Source organism: Artibeus jamaicensis, unplaced genomic scaffold (assembly GCF_021234435.1).
Source record: "Artibeus jamaicensis isolate MK-2021 breed Jamaican fruit bat unplaced genomic scaffold, CSHL_Jam_final contig_685, whole genome shotgun sequence".
Lineage (NCBI taxonomy): Eukaryota > Metazoa > Chordata > Mammalia > Chiroptera > Phyllostomidae > Artibeus > Artibeus jamaicensis.
Window position 1 is genome coordinate 27,625,721 of NW_026521924.1, and position 19,633 is coordinate 27,645,353.

At 53.3% G+C, this 19,633-nt stretch overlaps 1 protein-coding gene across 1 annotated transcript in view; it reads right to left on the minus strand.

The window, feature by feature from the left end:
• The window catches only part of PREX1 (phosphatidylinositol-3,4,5-trisphosphate dependent Rac exchange factor 1), a 165,814-nt gene extending 146,708 nt beyond the window's left edge, over positions 1 to 19,106 (minus strand). Inside the window, exon 1 of the mRNA XM_037164642.2 lies at positions 18,666 to 19,106. Within this exon, the coding sequence (XP_037020537.2) occupies positions 18,666 to 18,878 (213 nt within the window). The 5' untranslated portion in view covers positions 18,879 to 19,106. The remainder of the gene's footprint in view (positions 1 to 18,665) is intronic.
• Positions 19,107 to 19,633: the final 527 nt, after the last annotated feature.

The window sequence follows — 19,633 nt, forward strand, 5'->3', positions numbered from 1 at the left end:
GTACTACTGTTCTAGATCTGGGAACAGGAGAAATAAAAATCGCTGCCCTCCAAGTACAATCATCGAAGAGAGTAAAATACAAGTGCAACGGCGAATGGGGAGAGGAAGCACGGGGGGGAGGTGCAAGTTTTAGATGAGTGCACTGGGGAAGTGAGATATCTGAGCAGAGACACCACATGGATACCTGGGCAGTGTTCTACACCGAGCTGACAGCAAGTGCAAAGGTCCTGGGGCAGGAATGGGCCAGATACTTGGGGATGAGGTCAGGGAGGCGGACGTGGAGAGTAGGGAGACCACCTACTGAGAGGCCTTCTAGGTCATCCTCGGAGCCTTGGCATTTACAGTAGGTGAAGTGGGAGCCATGGAAGGGATTTGAGCAGAGGAGGGATGCAACCTGAGTTACATGGGACGTGTGTCGAGAGCTCACCTGTGGGGAGCAAGGGGAGAAGAAGCAAGGGACTGGGAGGAGGTGACTGAAGTGTCCCAGCAGGAGGCAATAGTGGCTGAGACTGACCACGTGGCAGCTGTGGAGAGGTGAGGAAAGGCCAGATTCTGGGTGCCTGTTGAAGGTGGAGTCACCTGGATTTCCTGACGACTTGGATGTGGAATATAAGAGGAAGGGGTAGAATTGAGATGGCTCTGAGGATGTGCCTAAGCAAGCGGAAGGGTGGAGGGGCCTTTAACGTGATGGAAGGAAGCCAAGAGAGGGGCAAGCTGGAGAAGGCGGGGAGTCTGCGATGCCCACCAGACACCCAAGGAGGGATGTCCGGTCAGCACACAGACATGGACACCTGGAGGACAGTGCAGAGGTTAGCGCAGGAAACATACACTTGGAAAGTGTCAGCAACAGGAAGGCATTTAAAGTGCACTAAACTGCAGAATGATGATGAAGTGACAGGGGGAGAGAGAAGGAGCTGTCCCCATCTCCCTGCCACTGGGCTCCCACTCCCACAGCCTCCCGGACTACTGCTGGGGGGAAGGGGAGACAAAGAGAAGAGAAAGACTGACCCCGCGCCTTCTTCTGGAATGCCTGCCACAAAGGAGTTCGGCATCCAGCATCGCCAGGCCCTCCCAGCTCCACCCCGTCACCCAGCTGAGAAACTGAGGCTCAGGGAGGGACAGGGCTGACTCGGGGGGTCTGAACACCAGCACAGCTGGCAGAGCTGCTGGAGCCAGGCCCTGGGTTGCAGCCCCGACACCCTGCTACCAAACACAGATTTGTATGAACAGAAATAAAGGACCCCCCACACCTCACCTCCCAGAGGACCTGGCAAAGACCGGACACATGGGGAGGGGTCTGAGTAAGTGTCTTGGTCCAAGGCATCAATCACAGAGACTGTGCTGGCACCCAGCTGGGGACCCAAGGGGAGGGCAGCACCAAACTCAGGACTGGGTCTCCTGAGTCTCCCCCCCAAGCACCAAGGGTGTCCGTCCGTCTTCCTCGACCTGTGGGCTGGCCCTGAACCCAGAACTCCACCTCCCTCCCCCAGGGACAGGGCGTCCTGCTCCCACCTTTGTTTCAACACCTCTCCAAGCCTGGATTTCACCTGTAAGATAGGTGACAAATACAGAGACATTTATGTCCTCGTTTTGTCATAGCAGCTAATGTGCACTGAGCTCTTACACTGCGTATGCGCCAGACACCCACCTGGCCCAGGGGTTTCCGCCAGATCCTTGGGGTGGGGCTGTCCTGGGCACGTCAGGTGTTGAGTGACATCCCCAGCTTCTCCCCACTGGATGCCATTGCATTCCTCTCCCCAGTTACAAGGAGCAAAGATGTCTGCAGATGTCGCCAAAGTCCCCTGGCGAGGGGGGGTGCAAAAACTGCACTCATTGAGAATCCCAGCTCCAGCACAGTTCTAAGCCAACCAGGACATCAGCTCCATAAAGGCGAAGGTCTTTGTCACTCTGCCAAATCCAGACCCCAGATATAAATTAAAAGGGCTGGTTTCAGAATCTTGTCAACGCCCCACCATCCTGATTCTCAGAGGACGAAGGAGGGTTGGTGTGACCCAGTATTACATGCACACAGGTCCACCACACCATGGGGAAGAAGATGGGAAGAGTCTTTTTGTTGTTCAAGTTCACCTTAACTTGAAATGTAATACGCTAATTATAACTAATGAAGCAACACCAAAAAAAAAAAAAGACAAGTATCCTTCTCTACACCGCCCCCATTCTCGGTCCGAGGCCACTAGTGTTCAGCAAACATCCTAATGTGCCTTGCACGGTTCTTTTCTCGACGTTCAGGAAACCTACCGAGAGAGTCCTTCCGTTCTTATTTTTCTGCAAAACTGGGACCACACTCGACATTGAACTCGTAACTTAACCTCTCTTGTTTAATGGTGCAGCGCGCACAGTCTTTCACGTCAAGAGATGAGATCGACCTCATTCCTCTAAACCAGTGATTTTTAACGCTTTTCATCTCATGATGCACAAAATATGCTATATTTTTTTTGCCGATCTAACAAAAAATAGGTATAATTTTGGTTCGTTCACATCAGACAGCTGTTGTCATCACAGTTGACAATCTAAAGGAAAAGAGGTCAGTGCCCCCGACTAAAACAGTCAGGTACTGCATGTTTTAAAACTTCTTGTGGCACACCGGTGCACCGCCACATACCAGTTGAAAATCATTGCTTTAAACAGCTGCGTGATATCCCCACACATAAATGAACAACAATCTTAGACTTTTCTCTGCTAATGAATTAAATACCTGTGTGGTTTCCTTTTTTTCTTCTTTCTTGGCTGTTATAAACAAAGCTGGAATAACACCTTTGTAACTTAAATTTTCACATCCTTTTTTTCTTGAGAGATTCTCAAAGGAACTGAATCAAAGGGTATTGTGGCGGGGGGTGTTACTTTTAAAGACATTGCCAGACTATTTTTCCCAATAGAGAGCAGTCATTAGGACTCCTGCCGGCATCATAGGAAGCTGCCTGTCTCCCAGCAGCTACACCAGCACCGGGTACTATCACTTTGTGTGTGTGTGTGAGACAGTGTCACGCTATGGAAGGTAATGTGGACTGATGCGGCTACTCAGCAGAAATGCGTGTCCACATTCTCATTCCACAGAACCAATTCAAGAGCATTCTGGACCCGAATGAGGACAGAGGGACTGTGGGGGAGCAGGCTGTCCATCTAAAGGGCCCTGAGAAGCCTTGCTCCCAGGCCCCTCCCCATCCTCACAAGCTGACTCCTGCGCCTGCACCATCCTCATTTCTGAAATGGATTTCACACCCAGGCCTAACAAAGACGCCTTTGTCACTAGAAGAGGGAGCGACTGTTGCCAGAACATTCTGGGTTCTGTTCATTCAACTCTCCATGTGTGGGGAGGAAGAGGGGTACTGGGAGGGGAGAACAGGATGCTTCCCACTCGGGGGCTGACCGCAGGGATGGATGCCCTGGGAAGAGCTGGAGTGCCCCGAATTCCCTGTCGTTCCCTCACTGGTTCACTCCACAAATACCTGCTGAGCACTCACAATGGGCCCGACACTCCGAGGAAGCACGGTGCCTTTGTCACCTCATGCAACTCATTCCCACAGCCCAGTGAGAGAGGTAACATCCTTAACCCCATTTTAAAGGTGAGAAAGCTGAGGCCTCAGTGCGATGAAGCCAAGACCCAAGGCCACACAGCTAATGAGTAACACAGCAGCACTAAAGAGGAGCAGTTAACGAACTTCTAACCACGTGCACCACACCCTAGACCTCAGCCACCACATTGCTCCACCAGGGTCACCAGGGCAGCCTCCTCCCTCTGTCTCCACCCTGGCCCCCCACAATCCATTCTCCACTGGCAGCCAGGCGGGTCCTGCAAAAACTAAGTTCAGGTTGTCCCTCCTCCACAAGCTCCAAGGGCTCCCATCTCCCTCAGAATAAAGTGCAGCGTGCTCATGATGGCCCACGGGCCCTGCATAGTCTTCCCGCCAGCCGCCTCGCCCCTACTGTTACCTACCAGACTTCGATGCACTCTCCTGCTGGCTCACTCAGCGCCAGCCACTCTGGCCTCCTTGTCTCCCTGAGACATGCTGCTGCCTCAGGGCCTTTGCACTGACTGTTTCCTGTGCCTAGAGTGCTCTTCCCCCAGACACAGAGGTTAAGTCATTTTCCTGGGGTGACACATCTGGAAGGAGCCTAGTGGCTGAAAGAAAACCCGAACACTCACAGCGAAGTCGCCAATAAGAGAGAAGGATGCTGTGTGACCCTGGGCGGGTTACTGAACCTTTCTGAGCCTCTGTTTCCTCATCTATAAAATAAGCAGCATAGAAACACCTTCCGCATCAGGGTCCTGGAAGGCTACACTGCTTGGGACATGTCCACGGAGCACAGCAGCTCACACGTGTGGACACTGGTGCTATTATTAGACCTGTGGGAAGAGCTGGAATCATCAGAGACGGCCTCCTGGGAAGGCAGGATATGAGCAAAGCTTTGAAGGTAGGACTGGGAAAAATGTGAGACACAGCAGTGGGCCAGGTGATGAGTGGGTTCCCCTGGGACCCAAGACTGGAGCAGTGGCAAAGGCCTCCAGTCTGGGATGGAGGTACCGACGTAGAGAAGAGATGCTCCTCTTGGTTCCCCATCCTTCTTCCAGTCCCGGCACCCTGGGGGCTGGCTTCCTCCCGGGATCCACCACTCCCCTACTGCCATATGGCTCAGTGGGCCCCTCACCCAGACCTGGCCAGGCAGGGTCTCAGTGACTTGCTTGGGGATGGGAGCAGGACCCAAGGCAGCCAATCAGAGGACAACAAACCAGACTCTTCCTTAAGAAAAGCCACACAGTTCCCAATCCCCGTCTTCCCTAAGGCAGTTTGGGTGGGGCTTCCTGTCACCTGTGACCAAAGACTCCTGACCTCCAGCTCTCACTAATTTCATCAGCAACAGCTGTGTTGCTGTTGTTGTTGTTGTTGTTTGCTGCTGCTGTTGTTTCAAAACCTTCTAGATTAACAGAAGGCCGGGGAGAGGTCCCCACTGGGCTGAGCAAGCTCAGGAAGACACCCAGCCTGACTGTGATGTTCTCAGGGTCCTACAATCCAACAACGGCCCCAGCCCAGATGGAGGGACCATCCCACACCCCTGCAGGAACCGGCCACTTCTTGTATGGGGTCCACACCCCAAGGTCTCCCAACGCAAAGTACAGAACAAGATTCAGGAAATACAACAGGCGAACGTGGGAACCTCCAGCCCTACAGCTGATGTTGGAAAAAGAAAAGGCAGTGACTGCCCACAGACCACAGGAAGTGGAATTTGGGGTAACAAATCACCCTTTCTAAGGGAGAACCGCCTTCTCCCCCTCCACCCATCTCAGAGAACAGAAGGACGACGCACACACTCAATACGCTTCTCAAACGCAAATGCCCACAGGTGCCGGCAGGAGAGGGGGGAGGGGAAAGACACTTTTTTGCTTACTAAACACAATTCTGTTAAACACATTTTTTGTTTATTAAACATCTTTTTTCCAAAGAGACCTGTCACCTTTTTTTACTAAAACGTGTCCCTCTTGATCTGGCTTCCGGTTTTCCATTTGATAGAAACAAGGGTTAGAAGAACCCTTGCCTGCTGTTATCTTCTTAACTCTAATAACTTAAAAAAAAAAAAACACAGCGGCCCTGGCCAGGTGGCTTAGGTGGTTGGAACGTGACACCAAAAAAGGTCACAGGTTCAACCCCCAGCCAGGGCACAACCTAGGTTGCGGGTTCAATCCCCGGTCAGGGTGTGTACAGGAGGTAACAGATCAATGTTTCTCTCTCTCTCTCACCTCCGCCCCCTTCCTCTATCTCACCCCCACCTCCTTCCTCTCTCTCTCAAATTCAATAAACAAATCCTTGGTTGAGGATTTAAAAAAAAATACGAGGACAAGCACAATGATGATAAGTGGCAACCCAAGTTTGGTTTAAATGTCAGAGATAATAGGGAAGGGTGGAGACTGTGGCCAACTGAAGATGGAAGCCCTGTCTAGAAAAGGCAGCCGTTATTCAGCACTAGCCTCATGTTTACTTTAAGGATACAAGCTTGATATAAACAAATCTTTTGGTTATTTAAGAAGCCAGAAATACAGATTTGTGTATGAAATTTCTTTTGTATGAATTTCAAATTTTTCAGTGTTGGCACTAAAAAAAATTTTGAAAACACTGTAGGGGCCTAACAAAAGCCACTTATGGGCCTGAGCTGCTGGCCTAAGGACCCCTGGTTTGGAACCCAGGGTGCTAGGGACTCACAGACCATGAATGATACTAAAATACACACACGCCCCGTTTATGGTCACAGTAGTCAAAGAATCTGATAATAATGTCTCCCAGAGACACACAAAATTCCTGGGCCCAGAGAATCCCCCGGACTCCTCTGAATATGAGATAAACCTCCCTCTGTCCTCCCAAGCATCTCAGCTAGTGGAGAACAGCAGGGCACCAGGAGGTGCGGGAGGCAGCAGACCTTCAGTCGAGCTCCATCTCAGCCACACACTCACTTGGGAAGCCTCGGCCAAGTCACCGATTGGCTCAGAGCCTCCGGCTCCCCTTCTGGACGAACCAATGAGACGATGTCTTAGTCTTCCGCAGCTCTGACAACCTGATTTTGGGATTCCAGATGCTAATGATTTATCTGGGTTAGTAAGGACCAAAAGGTCCTAAGCCAACGTTTCTTCAGCCCTCGGTCCCAAAATTGATAAAAGAGCTGGCAGCTGAAGCAAAAACGCACATGGTCTGTAACTCTGAGAAACTGAAAACCATATTGGGCATCTGCCCAATATAAGAGGAATGATTAAACAACTGTTATTATTTAATCAATCTAAGAGTTAGGCACTATTTGTGGCACTATTATTAAGGAAACTGAGGCACACACTGGTAAAGCGGCTTCTTGCCCACAGTCACACAGCCAATAAGTAACCAGGATTTGAACTAGACGCAGGGATCCAGAAGCCCTATATTTCGTTATGAAGCCACCCAGGGTTGGTGATGAGGAGTGCTTAGAGGCACACGAGGAAGGGGCAGAGGAGGGACAAGAGGAGCAAGACACACTATCGTGTGCAGTGTGATCACACCCCGGGTAAGATGAAACAATGAGGCAGAAATGCACCGAAAGGTGAAGTGGCTTCACTTTGGAAAGGTGAGATCGTTTTATTCGTCTTCACTTGCCCAACATCCTATGACGAACACAGCGACAGCAGACACGTGGTGCATGGCAGGCATCCCTAGCAACCAGCACTGTGCCCAGCTCTCACTCCACCTAAACGAGCGGCCTCCGAGAGGTGGACGCCCCCCCGCCTGCACCCCAGGGCTCTGATGTGTTGCTGCCCTGCCCTGCTGTATCCCCAACATCTACAACAGGGCCCGGCACACAGCAGGTGCTCGAGAAAAGTGTGGGAGACCAAAACGAGCCTGTGCGGTGGGAATGGAGATTTCCCCATTGCACAGATGAGGGGACCGAGGCCCAAGAGTCAGTTGCCCAAGGTCACGGAGCTGATAAATGGCGGCCCAGGATACGCAGTGACAGAGCCGCATCTCGGCGGAGAATTTCCACCAGCAGCACTGGTGCTAAGAAACACAGGCGGCCAAAAACCACCGGACAGGGAGACTAAATACGGTGCGCGGTCCAGGACTGAACCCCAGACTGGGGGTGGGAGTGGGGGTGGGGGAACAGGCGTGAAGAAGGTTGTTGGGAAAACAGGTGAAATCCGGATACAGACTATGGATTATGTAATTGAGTATCAATGTCAAATGTCCTGATTTTGTTTATTGCACTGCGGTTATTTAAGAGACTACCTACGGTCTTAGGAGATATGTGCTGAGTTACTTAGGGGCATCATGTCTTCAATTTCTCTCAAATGGATCGATTTAATAAGGATAAATACGTGTGTGTGTGTGTGTGTGGCAGGGTGGAGACAAGTAGGAGGGTTGATAAAGCAAACATACCCAGTGGCCAACACTGGGTGAACCTGGGTGAAAGGTATACAGGAAGCTCAGTATACATGGTGGGGAGGTGGAGAAGGACATGGGGAATAAATGGTGATGGACGGAGACTTGACTTGGGGTGGTGAATACACCATACAGTGGACAGATGATGCATTGTGGAATCGTGTGCCTGAAACCTGCATAATTTGGTTAACCAGTGTCACTCCAATAGACTCAACAAAAAGGGAAAAAGTCATCAAACATTAACTTTGAAAACGATGTATTGAATTGCCTATAAATCCGGTCTACTGGAGTGTGGGGTCCATGTGCAGACACGCACAACCCACACGACGTCCCTGCTCCTGGGCCCATGAGAGCTCCTACCACTGAACACACACACTGAACGCAAATGCACCTTGACACGTGCTCCCCCGCTGCATTTACGACCTTCGCGATGAAGGGGAAATAAATCTCCAAACCCACCAAGTCAACAACCTGGCCGGCCAACAGCTGGTGACGGGGACCACACAGAGCTCCCTGTGCCGTAAGGGCAGGAGGCCAAGGACGCCCGTCTGCAGCCACTCCCCACACTGGGGCCCACGTTCCCCAAAGTCAAGGCTGCTCATTAGGAAACAGCAGGAACCAGGAGGGTCTTTCACAACATGCGCCCCTTTCACTTACCCATTTACTCCACTGACCAATACTAACAGAGCATCCAGCAGGTGCTGGGGCTTATCAGGGTCCTGACCTCATGTGACTTACATTCTAATGGGGGAGGCAGACGCTGACCAACTAAACAGGGTAATTTCAGAGAGCAGCAGGTACCAAGAAGAGCATGTGTGGCGATGGAGAGAATGTGACGGGAAGGCTCTCTGAGGAAGGGACGCTGAAAGGTAGGGACAGGCACCAGACGCAAAGCACAGGTCAAGGTGTCGTGACAACCTTGAGGGCAACAGCAAGTGAAAAGGCTTTGAGGCTGGAGCCAGCCTGGCCGCATTCAAGACCAAAAAGAAAGTATAAGGGGCACTTGGGGAGATGAGGTCAGTGTGGTGAGCAGATGAGAGAACTGAGGCCTGCCCAGAGAGGAAAAGCTCCTTTCCCAGGGCCACAGGGCCACCAAGAGGCAGACAGTCTGGGCCAAATGCTAGGTGCTTGACCATGGCTCAAGCACGACAGAAACATGGCAGAAAACTCTCCTGCGCTGAACCCCTCAGCCCACCCTCAGCCTCGCCTTGAGTGATATTAGGAAACCTCAGACTATCTGGGTCCCAGGGCCCCAGAAGTCGGGGAGAAAATACCTACCAGTTATATAAACCAAGATAAGCACATTTCGGAAGAAAACTACAGAGGAGAACATTGTTTTTTTATTCAACAAATATTTAATGAGCACCTACTATATGCTAGGCATTGTTCTCAGTGCTAGAGAAACAAAGAGAATTAAAAATAACAAGGAAAAGGAGCTAGGAAGTGGAGAGGTGGGGGCGGAGCACAGTTCTCAATGGTGGGGGCGTGGTCAGGGAAGACTTGTCAAGGACAGGACTTTGAGCCAAGGCCTGAAGGAGTGAGCCATGGGGCACCGGGAGAAGAACCTTCCAGGCAGAGCAAGTAAGAAGACCCCCAAGGCAGAAGCAAGGCTGATGCATTTGAAAAAGGGCAAATGTGGCTGAGAGGCGATGAGGGAGGTGAGTAAGAGCAAGAGGAGATTCTGGAACTAGACAGCAGGTCGGGTTGCGCAACTTTGTGAATACAAAATCACACATCTTGACAAAGTGAGGCTTAGGGTGGGTCCCTCATATCTCAATTTTAAAAAACTGTGTGGGGAAAGAAAACAGTAACAAAGGAGGAGACAGGCGAACCCACCGGGGCAGATCTTGCAAGACCTTCTAGGAGAGAAGGGGTGTCCGACCTTTTGCCGTCTCTGGGCCACAGTGGAAGAAGAGTTGCCTGGGCCACACATGAAATACACAAACACTAATGAAAACTGATGAGCCCAAAAAACGGTTTGTGCATAATTTTTGCGATATCCACCATCACGGAGAAGCAAAAAAGTCCTCACATAATAACCCTAATTATGCAGCGGCCCTTTCGCTAATCTTTTAAAATCATCAAGCAGGTCCCAAGTTTGTCATCACTAATATAGAAAAGTACATACCTAAGTAATAAAACTAGGTAATGTTTTAAGTACACGTACGATTTTGTGTTGGGCCGCAGTCAGAGTCATCCTGGGCTGCCTGAGGCCAAGGGCTGTTCTAGGCCACTCTAAGTAAGGGCTTTGCTTTTACTCCACAGGCCTTGAGAGCCAGTGGGGTGCGAGGAGGGGGGGTGCTCTGAGCCGGGTGGGGCCAGACCTGCCTTGAGTGTTAGCTGGAGCCCTGGGGCTGTGAACGGGGAACAGAATGAACCAGGCCAGGGTGACAACAGCAGCCCTGGTCATTTCCCAACCGTGCCCTCGGGCAGGCCACTGAACCTTCCTGTGCCTTACGGCCACTGTGGGGTAGGTCTGAAAAAGATACTGGTGAGGGACAGAGGCGAGAGCTAATGTGGTGGAAAGTGTTGTTCTGCTGGCCCAGAGGAGAGGGTGGAGTCAAAGGTGCCATCAAACAGTTTTTAATCATGCAAATGAGTTTCCTGAAATGAAAACAAGGGGTGCCTTCCTCCCTCACAGGAAGCAGGGACCCACATCAACAGCCCTTCCAACCAGTGGCCAAAAGTCAAACCTGTCCATACCCAGGCCACAAACAGGGGCCCAGACTCCTCCCCAGGTGTGGTCAGCTGGCTCAGACTCAGCACCCACAGGATGCTAAGATCCAGAAGGGGACAGAGACGGCCCTGGGTCCCACAGAAGCCTGGGAGCAAACCGGGAATTGGCCTGGGTAGGGAGGAATGCAGTCCCCTCTCTGGATGGGTGTCCAGACCGCGAGCAGGAGAGGCCACAGGGCCCTCAGGAAGGCCACTGTCCAGTCCTGATTTTCATGTGCACTGTGAGACCATGCCACACCCCCAAGGAAAACCCCCATGGGCTCCTCACCCCACTACTACTGAGGCCCATGCCACCTGCCCCCAGCACCCGCGCCAACCTCATCTCCCCCACTCTCCCCTCCACCCACCCTAGTCTCTCGCTGTTCCTCAAACACGCTGAGCACAGCCCTGCCTCAGGGCCCTGGCACATGCTATTCCATCTACCTGGACACGCTTCTGCCAGCTCTGTCCACAGCTGGCTCCCTCTCTGCCCCAGGACTCAGCTCGGAGGCCGCCTCCTCAGAGAGGCCTCCACTGGCCACTCCTCAATACCTGCCATCATCCCTGTCATGGACATTTTACTTCCTTCCTGATGCATCTATTCCCCAACTGTGTGGGCCTGAGCAAGTTACTCGGCCTCTCTGGGCCTTATTTTCCCCACCTGCAAAACAGGTACAATGATGACATCAGTCTACCTCAGAGGGCTGTTGCAGGGGCTCCGAGAGGTCACCCGCACAAGGCACCCAGCACAGCACCTGGCACAAAGTAGGGCCTCAGGGGACTATGGTAATAATACACCTCCTGTCACTTTCTCAAGTGGCCCCTTTGTAACATTTGAAGACTCCATGACGGTAGGGACTTTGACCATCCTGTCCTGGCCACATGCTGGCACTGGCCCGGTGTCTGGCACATGGTACACACCCCAGGTCCACTTACTGAGTGAGTAAGTGAATTCGTGAATGAAAGTACCAGCTGCCCACACCCTGCTGTGACCCTGACCTTGCTCCCCCTGAGAGCAGCTCCTTCCAGAAGCCACACCCCCACCCCTGCACAAGACCCCAGATCCCGGTGGCCAATGCCACCTGCCTCCACCAGCCTGCATGGCCCTAGTCCTGCCAGCCTGAAATAGCCTCGCTTCCCCTGGCCCGCGATCAAGGGATCATCTGTCAGTTCCACCCTGGGGAAGGAACTGGGCGGATAAACACAGATTGGGTGTCTGACCACAAGACAAAAGAGGGGTGGCCTGATCCCCTTCTGATCCTCCAGGAGCCGGGGAAATAACCTTAAAAATCACCCAGGGCTGAAAGGCTAGAGGGCGTCCCCTCTTCCCGGGGGCTTCGTCTCGGAGAACAGGAGCGGCGACAGCAGGTCCTGGGTGAGACTGACCTTGGCCGAACGCTTGGCTGTGCCAGGCACGTGAATGACCGCGCTCCTCACAGTGACCCTAGGAGGACCACGGTCATCTCCATTGTGCGGGTGGAGAAACTAGGGCTCAGAGAGGCAAGAGGACCTGCCCAAGGTCACACAGGGGCAGAGATTCGAGCCCAGGTCGTTTGTCTCTAGGGTCTGTGCGCTTAACCATGAACCCAAGACACACTACTGGGTGAAAAGAGCAAACAGTGTCATGCTAATTATGTAAACACATAAATATATCTGGTTGTCCCAGCTGCAGGGGGGAGGGGCTACTGGTATCTAGTGTGTAGGGGCCAAGGATGCTGGTAAACACCCTGCGGAGCACAGGACAGCCCCCACAACAGGGTGATGCTACCCCAGGGCGTCACTAGTGCTGAGGGTTGAAAGATGGAAGGATTCAGCCCGGACCAGCTGCTAGGACGGAAACACCAGTCCCCAGAGAAGGACGTGGGCCACCCAAGCCCTCCCCTAGAGCCTTTGGAAGGGAGCCCTGCACAGCTGCAGGGCCACTACCCTTGACCAGAGTTCACTTCCCTCCAGAGACCAAAACTTCTTCAAGGGGTCGCTCCAGGGGAGTCTCACCTGCAAAACAGGGAGACTCAAACCCCCTCGCTTACTCTCAAGTTCTATCTCCTCCTAAATGCTGAAGCCAGATTCGGCTCTGACCTCACCCTGTGCCAGGGGAACAAAGCCAGGGGGCTTTGCCAATTTGAGGGAAGCCCATCCTGATCACCCACCTCCCGCCAGGGTTCCAGCCAGAATGCCTGTGTCAGTTGGGGGGAAAAAAGGAGAGAAACCACAAGAACCTGAGAGGTCAAGCTCTGCCGCCAGGCGTGGCCTGCCTGCTTCGCAGACCTGACTCTTGTGAAAACCTTAGAGGGGGGCGTTGTGCAGAAAAGAGGAAGTGGGTTTCTTGATCACAGGGAGTGGCCCCAAGCCCAGAAGGTCTTCCGCTCACTGGCTTGATAAATGGGACACTCTCTAAGACAGGGGTGCCCTGGAGCCTCCAAGAGCCAGGGACCACCCCCATCCATCTCTTCTTAAGGTGGCAGATAAGTAAATGGCTATGAGGGCAAACACCAGACGCATTCAAATGCACAGGTTCCAGTCTCCCCAGCGGGTCACCCTTCCCATAAGGTCAGGGACCACGTTCACGTAGGGAATGGCTGCATTTTCCTGGCCACGAACACTACCTGGAATATACAAGCAGGCGCTCCATAAATCCCAGCACACTGAGAAAAGCAACTTTAATTTCTTTATGGTTTTACACCTTTTCACAGCTTCATTTGCGATGCACAAAAGATGGGACTAGCTCCTGTTGACACAGGATTTTATCATCAAAAGATTTCTGCTGACTTCCTGACCATGTTCAGCCCCATACAAAGTGGCCTGGTCCAGGCGCTTGAGTATCCCAAAGCTCAGATAATTTGGACCTTACGGCTTAATTCTTGCCCACCTGGGCAGTCCGGAGTTACCTTGGTCATAAAGGCATCGTGATCAAAGTAGCAGTAAAGAATGCGGGCTACGAGGCCCAGGTTACCTGGGTTCAAATCCCAGCTACGTCAGGCTGTGTGATCTTGGGAAACTGACCTGATCTCTCTGTGCCTTCACTTCCTTTTTAAAATGGGAAGCATAACAATACCTGGAAATTCTGAGTGGATACCCAGAGAATACTTTACACAGGGCTTGCAAACATTTAGCGCTATGTAAGTGTTGACAAATTATTATTACTATCGCCATTACATTAATCTAATAGTCTTGCTGCAAATACAACTCTTTCTACTGGAATTTTGTGAAAAAAAATACATGCACATACATAGGCATCATTTTCTATGAAAAGAGTGTAACAAACAGGATTTCTTGGTACATTTTTTTTATCTTCTTGCATGCCTTTCTGCACAAGACTCACATCTGTCCAGCCTTTCCCCTAAATTCCTGTAATGTTATACATACAACATTCACGTGTGTATTACGGTTGTTTATTTTCCCAAAGTTACACACACACACACACAGACACGTGCGCGCACACACTTCTTAGTATCCTACTTTCTGCAACACAACCTCATGAGAACCCTCCAAGTCACAGGGCACATCATCTGTTTCAGTGATGGCCGAATGAAAACACGTGCCCCCCAGCCCCTCCCCCAGCACTGCCCCCAAGTGTCAGACTAGGAGCACAGAACACTTAAAAAAAAAAAAAAAAACCTAAAAAAATAGTGACGACACAAAACCACAGTTTCTTGTTTTGGCAAGCAGAGCTCCCATGAGGAGAAAAGCTTTGGTCTCCCACCCCCGAAAAGCAGAACCACTGAAAGCATTCTGGGAGCCTTCTGCTCACACCCTTGATCCTCAGGGACCCCAGCCCAGCCAGCAGGGCAGACCCTCTGGGTGCCTGCGAGTGGCACGTCTCTATCCTCAGCCCTGGGGAGCCCTTTAGGGAGCTGCTGACCAACCCCCACCGAGGAGTCTCTCTGCCCATCTCCCCAGGCTCCCCCTCTCTTCCCATCACTCTCAGGACCAGTTGGACCTGCCCTTGAGGGCTCCCTCCTTGCAGGCAAGGACCCCAAACCAACCCATCCAAGAAGCAGGTGGGCCCAAGGCTCACTCAGCCTCCTCTTTAGGGGGCAAGACTTTGAGCCCCAAACCAAACACCTCATCCACCACCTCCCCACATTGCTGCAAATCCCAAAAAAAGCCACCATAGCATTCTAAATACCTACTATGTGCCTGGAGCAATTCAAGAGCTTTAACTTCAGGTTCATTCGAACTTTACAACACCCCTATGATGCAGGTGCTGCTATATGCCCTTTGTACAGATGGGGAAACCGAGGCACAGCACAGACTGGTGACCTGCCCAGTCCATGTGAGGTAAAGCAGGATTTGAACACCAGCAGCCAGGCTCCAGAGCCCCACACTCAACCCCCACACCAAGCACAGTCCCGGAACACAGAGGAGGAACACGGAGGCCTGGCATTTCCACTCCCCTACCGTTCCAGCCATTCTGCGGAAGAGAGAAAAGGAATCACAGAGGGGAAGTAACTGAGGAAGCACAGGCAAGGGGTCAGGGTCACAGTGACCCAGGCTTGAATTCCAGTCTTGCCACCTTAATAAAGCACGTGGCGGCTAAGTGGCTAGGGACGCGAGTTCAGGGGGTGGCAGCCTGGGATCAAACACTGGCAAAATGCTGCCTCCGTAACCCAGCAAAGCTCATGGAAACGACACTGGCCTCAGTTTCCTCATCTGTCGGTGGAGATCACAACAGCACCCCCTTCCTAGGGATGAGGAAGACCAACTGGATTGATACGTACAAAGTGCTCAGAGCAGCCAGTGATGAATGAGGGTCGGCTCCCATGCTGTCATGACTATCATTGTCATTATCGTTAACACGCCCAAGAGCACCCAGGGAGCACTGGGCACAGCGGGGGCTTCTAACTGTGCAGACCCCACACTCAGAGTCAGACGTCGGGGCGACTGCTTTCACAACCCCTGTGGCGTCCCTGGAGAGAGATCCAGCACCTTAACAAGGGGCCTGTCCTTGCCTTTCCCTGTCTCAAATAAACACACACAAAACACGGCACCAAAGCTGTCAGCCCCCCTTGGGGGTGGGGAAGGGGGTGCAATCTATCTCCCGAAGGAAGTGGGAAAAGAGAGAGATCCTGGAGAAAACACGGAGTGCCAGGCCCGGAACCCAACAAAACCACGGGTTCCGGTGGCCACTTCACACTGTCAAACGAAATTCCCTCCCGAGCCCCTGTCCTCCTTTCCGTGCTGACTCAGACCCGCTTTCCCAGGCAGCCCTCCCAGACACACCCTGTTCCCTGGATGCTGGAACCCTATAACCCTAATCCCCTGCCTCACTTGTTCAATCATTATAGTAATGATAATAACTAATACTCCTATACCTTACTGCCTGCCAGGCCCTGTTCCAAGTGCTTTCTATATATTTCTGTAACTCACAGTCTCAAAAACCCTCTAAGATAAGATCGATTATCATCCCCCATTTTACAGATGAGGAAAGTGAGACTGAGAAAGGGTAAACCACTTGCCTGAGGTCACAGAGCCCCAGGACTTGACCCCAAGCCGTCTAGCTACAGAGCCCAGCCTTGTACTTGGATTTCTGTAAACCCCCATTTTGCCCACCTCCACGAGACTCTCCTCTCCTTGAGGGCAGGAACCTGGACCTGGCTTTTCTGCAGTTCCCACCATGCTCGGGGTACACAAAGGCTTCACTTCTCCTGGCAACAGAACCATCAAACCAAGGACACAGGGAGGCCAGGAAAGCCCTTCGAGGTCTGTCTCCGCCACATGGAATTAAAAGCAGGGAGGGGATTCCTGAGCATTCTTCCATCCTCCCGAGCCAGGAGGCTGGAGGGAAAAAAAAAATCCCTTAGCAAGTACAAAAGCTGGAAGGAGAGAGTGGGCAGAGAGACGAGAATCACAACCTGCGGGCTGCCAGCCTCGCTGCTGCTGCGTGGAAAGCCTTCCTAATTAGCAGTTCCTGAAGCCCTGAGCCCTGGGCTTTCCAAATGAAAAGGCCTTGGGTCGTTCCGGGGGCCGTTTCTGAACGAGCAAAAGGAGACAGACCTCCCAAGGCTCACAAACAAGGTAAGGCTGGTTGGGTTACACAATCAGCCCCTTTCTGGCACCAGCTTAGGGACACCCAAAAGGGCAAGGCAGAAAGGAAGCCTGGATGACCTCCCCTCTTTTTCAGGTGGGGAAACAGAAGCCAGGACAGGTGGCACGACCGGTCCAAGACGCCAAAGCTGGACCAGCTCATCTCAGAACGGACAGTGATGAGCTCAGCAAATTAAAAGTGCCAAGGAGATCATGCGGAAGTCGAGAAACCATTTTCCCCCTGTTTCTTTAACAAGAAGAATGGTTGATTCCAATCAATTTCCATTATTCCAGCTTCCTCAGACTCTACACGTGGACAATGTGAAACCACAGTTAACCCACACGCAATGTCTATCTGCTCTGAAACACACCACACCATCTCGGGCATGGGCTTTCTTTCCCATTAATAGGAAAAACTGCTTTCCTCTCTTCCTTCCAGACTGAGGAACAGGGAGCGGCTCGGAAGGAGAAGTGAGGAGTTCCCTAGAATTTGACATTGCTCACCGATGCCAGGACTGTCTACATCTTTAATTCAGAAACTGCCAGCTTCAAACTGAGCAGATTCTTTTATTTAACTGTGAGAGAGGGAGAGATGGGGGGGGGGGGAACCCTGCCTTATTCTCACAGGCCTTTCTAGAAGGGTCCTTTAGCCAAATGGTTTTCAATGCCTCTGTACAACTCCCCCCCCCCTTTCCTACAAACACACACAACCTCTTTTCACAGAGAGAAGGGCTCTCTCCTCCCTGAGCTGGAACTCGGACCTCACACAGCCTCAGCTACACCCCCAAGCTACCGGGGACCCTGCCGGATGCCAGAGTCTCCCTCTTACCCCCAGAGACTGGAAGCTTCAGGGCTCCGAGGTCCCTAAAGGAAACACCACCGCCCCCGCCAGCCCTTCCTGAAGCAGGATTAAAAGACTTCCTAGAGCAGAGAAGGGAGTAAATGAGGTCCCAGCAGGAGGCACTGAGATTAAAGCCCTGGAGTCTCCTAACTCTCTGAGAGGCTGGGCCCAGTCCCACCCCCTCCACCACTTGTCTCACTTCCTAGGAGAGTAGGGAAGCAACCCCTTCCTCCCTCTCACAGAAAAAGGAAGAAGGAAGAAATGCAGCATCGGACCAGCCTGCACAGTACCGGCTGGGCCTGCCCTGATTCGAAACCCACTATCCCCAATTAACCAGCTGCGTGATTTCGGGGCAAGTAACTCAGCCTCTCTGGAGCTAACCTCTCCCATCTGAAAAAAAGGAGGGGGGATCGTCCCTCCTTCCTGAGCCACTTGTGAAGGTTAAACCTTCTAATGACACATATAGGTACCTGCCACATAGCGCTCAGTTGTTATTTTACAGTCTGTCGCTGTGGTTTTGCAACTTGGAGATAAGGGTGGGGGAGGCAGAGTGGGACTGCCAGGTCGTGAGTTCTAACCCTACTCTGCCCAAGCTCCAGCAAAAGCGTGTGCGTGGGGACCTGCAGTCCTACTCCGGGGTTTTGTCGGTCTCCGTCCGTCCGCTGGGTTTTGGATTTTGTCCATCTCTGTCCGTCCTCTGGGCTACTCTACTCGGCACAGAGGAACCCTGGCTCTAGCATTCCCAGGGTACGTCCTGAATGAGAAGACCGTGGTGCACCCGAAGGCGAAGAAAGCCCCGGGGCGGGGAGGAGGGGGTGGACGAAGGAGCGAAAGCTCCCGGCGCCTGGTTCCCAGAGCCCCTGCCTCACGGATGTAACTAATTTTAAAACTATTTGAAAGGCGGGGAGAGGAAAAGAAAAAGACAAAAGGGCAGCGTGCCGGGGGAAACAGGAGTGCCGGAGACCCCGGGGCGGGCTGGACTGCCTGCCAGCCTAGGAGGAGACAGTCCGGCTCTATAGAAGCCTGGGTCTCCTCACTTCTCTACGAGCCCCATGGGACGACCTGGAGGCGACTCTCGCGACCCCCGGAATCTGCGGCCACAGGTTGTGGGGACCGCCCCGCGCGGAGGCCCCAGCGCTGCGCTCTCCCCGGGCTCCCCGGGAGCCACTTACCGACTGCAAGAAGCGCAAGGTGCCCACGTAGTCCCTCTCGGTGCCCAAGATCTCGTTGAGGACGCAGAGGCGAAGGCGCAGCTGGCGCTCCGACTCCCGGGCTGCAGCGCAAGGACCGGAGCTGGGCGCAGTGGCGCCGGGGGCCCGGGAGTCCGAGTGGGTACTGTCCCCAGTCCCCTCGCCGCAGGAATCGTTGCTGCCCGGTACCTCCATTCTAGCGCGGCCGCACGGCACCCAGTACTTCTCCTGCGCGGAGGTCGAGCCGAACGGCGACTCAAGCGTCCAAGCGCCCCATCTCGGACGGGGCGCGCCGGCTTAGCCGCTGGCCGGGCGCTCGGCGCGGCGGGTGGGAGGGCGGGCAGGCGGGATGAGGGGCGGGCGGCCGGACGGGGGCGGAGGCACCGCGCGGAGGCTGGACCAAGGGCGGGAGGAGGAGGCCTTCGGGGCTCCCAGACGGCGGCCCCGCCGCCCGCCCTCCCAGGGAGCGTCTGCCAAGTGCCACGCCGCGCTGAGCCGCAGAGACGCACCGCGGCGCTCGCGGGCAACGTCGGAAACTCCGCGCGAACGGGGCGGCCAGCCGCTCTGCGGCAGGAGGAACTCTCCGGAAGGGGCCCGGCGGAGCTCGGAGGGGAGCGCACCAACTCGTGGCGCCCCCACTACGGCACTCCCTCCGGACACACGCGCGACACCCTGAGTTTACAGGCACAAGCACGCAGGTCCGGCCGCTGTGGCTGCTGCCGGGCTGAGTAAACACCCAGTTGGAAAAGCTGGCTGCGGAGCCGCTCCGTAGCAAGCCGGCCGGAGGAAGGAAGAGGGGTAGCCCGCACCCGGGTTGTGTTGCCTCTGGGACACCTAGCCCTTTGGGTGCCCTCGAACGCAGCAAACGACCTTGAGAAGGAAGACGTGAGGTTCTCGCTATTACTCCTTTTCCCTTTTCCTTCTCTTATTTTTCTTTGCATCCTTTCGTC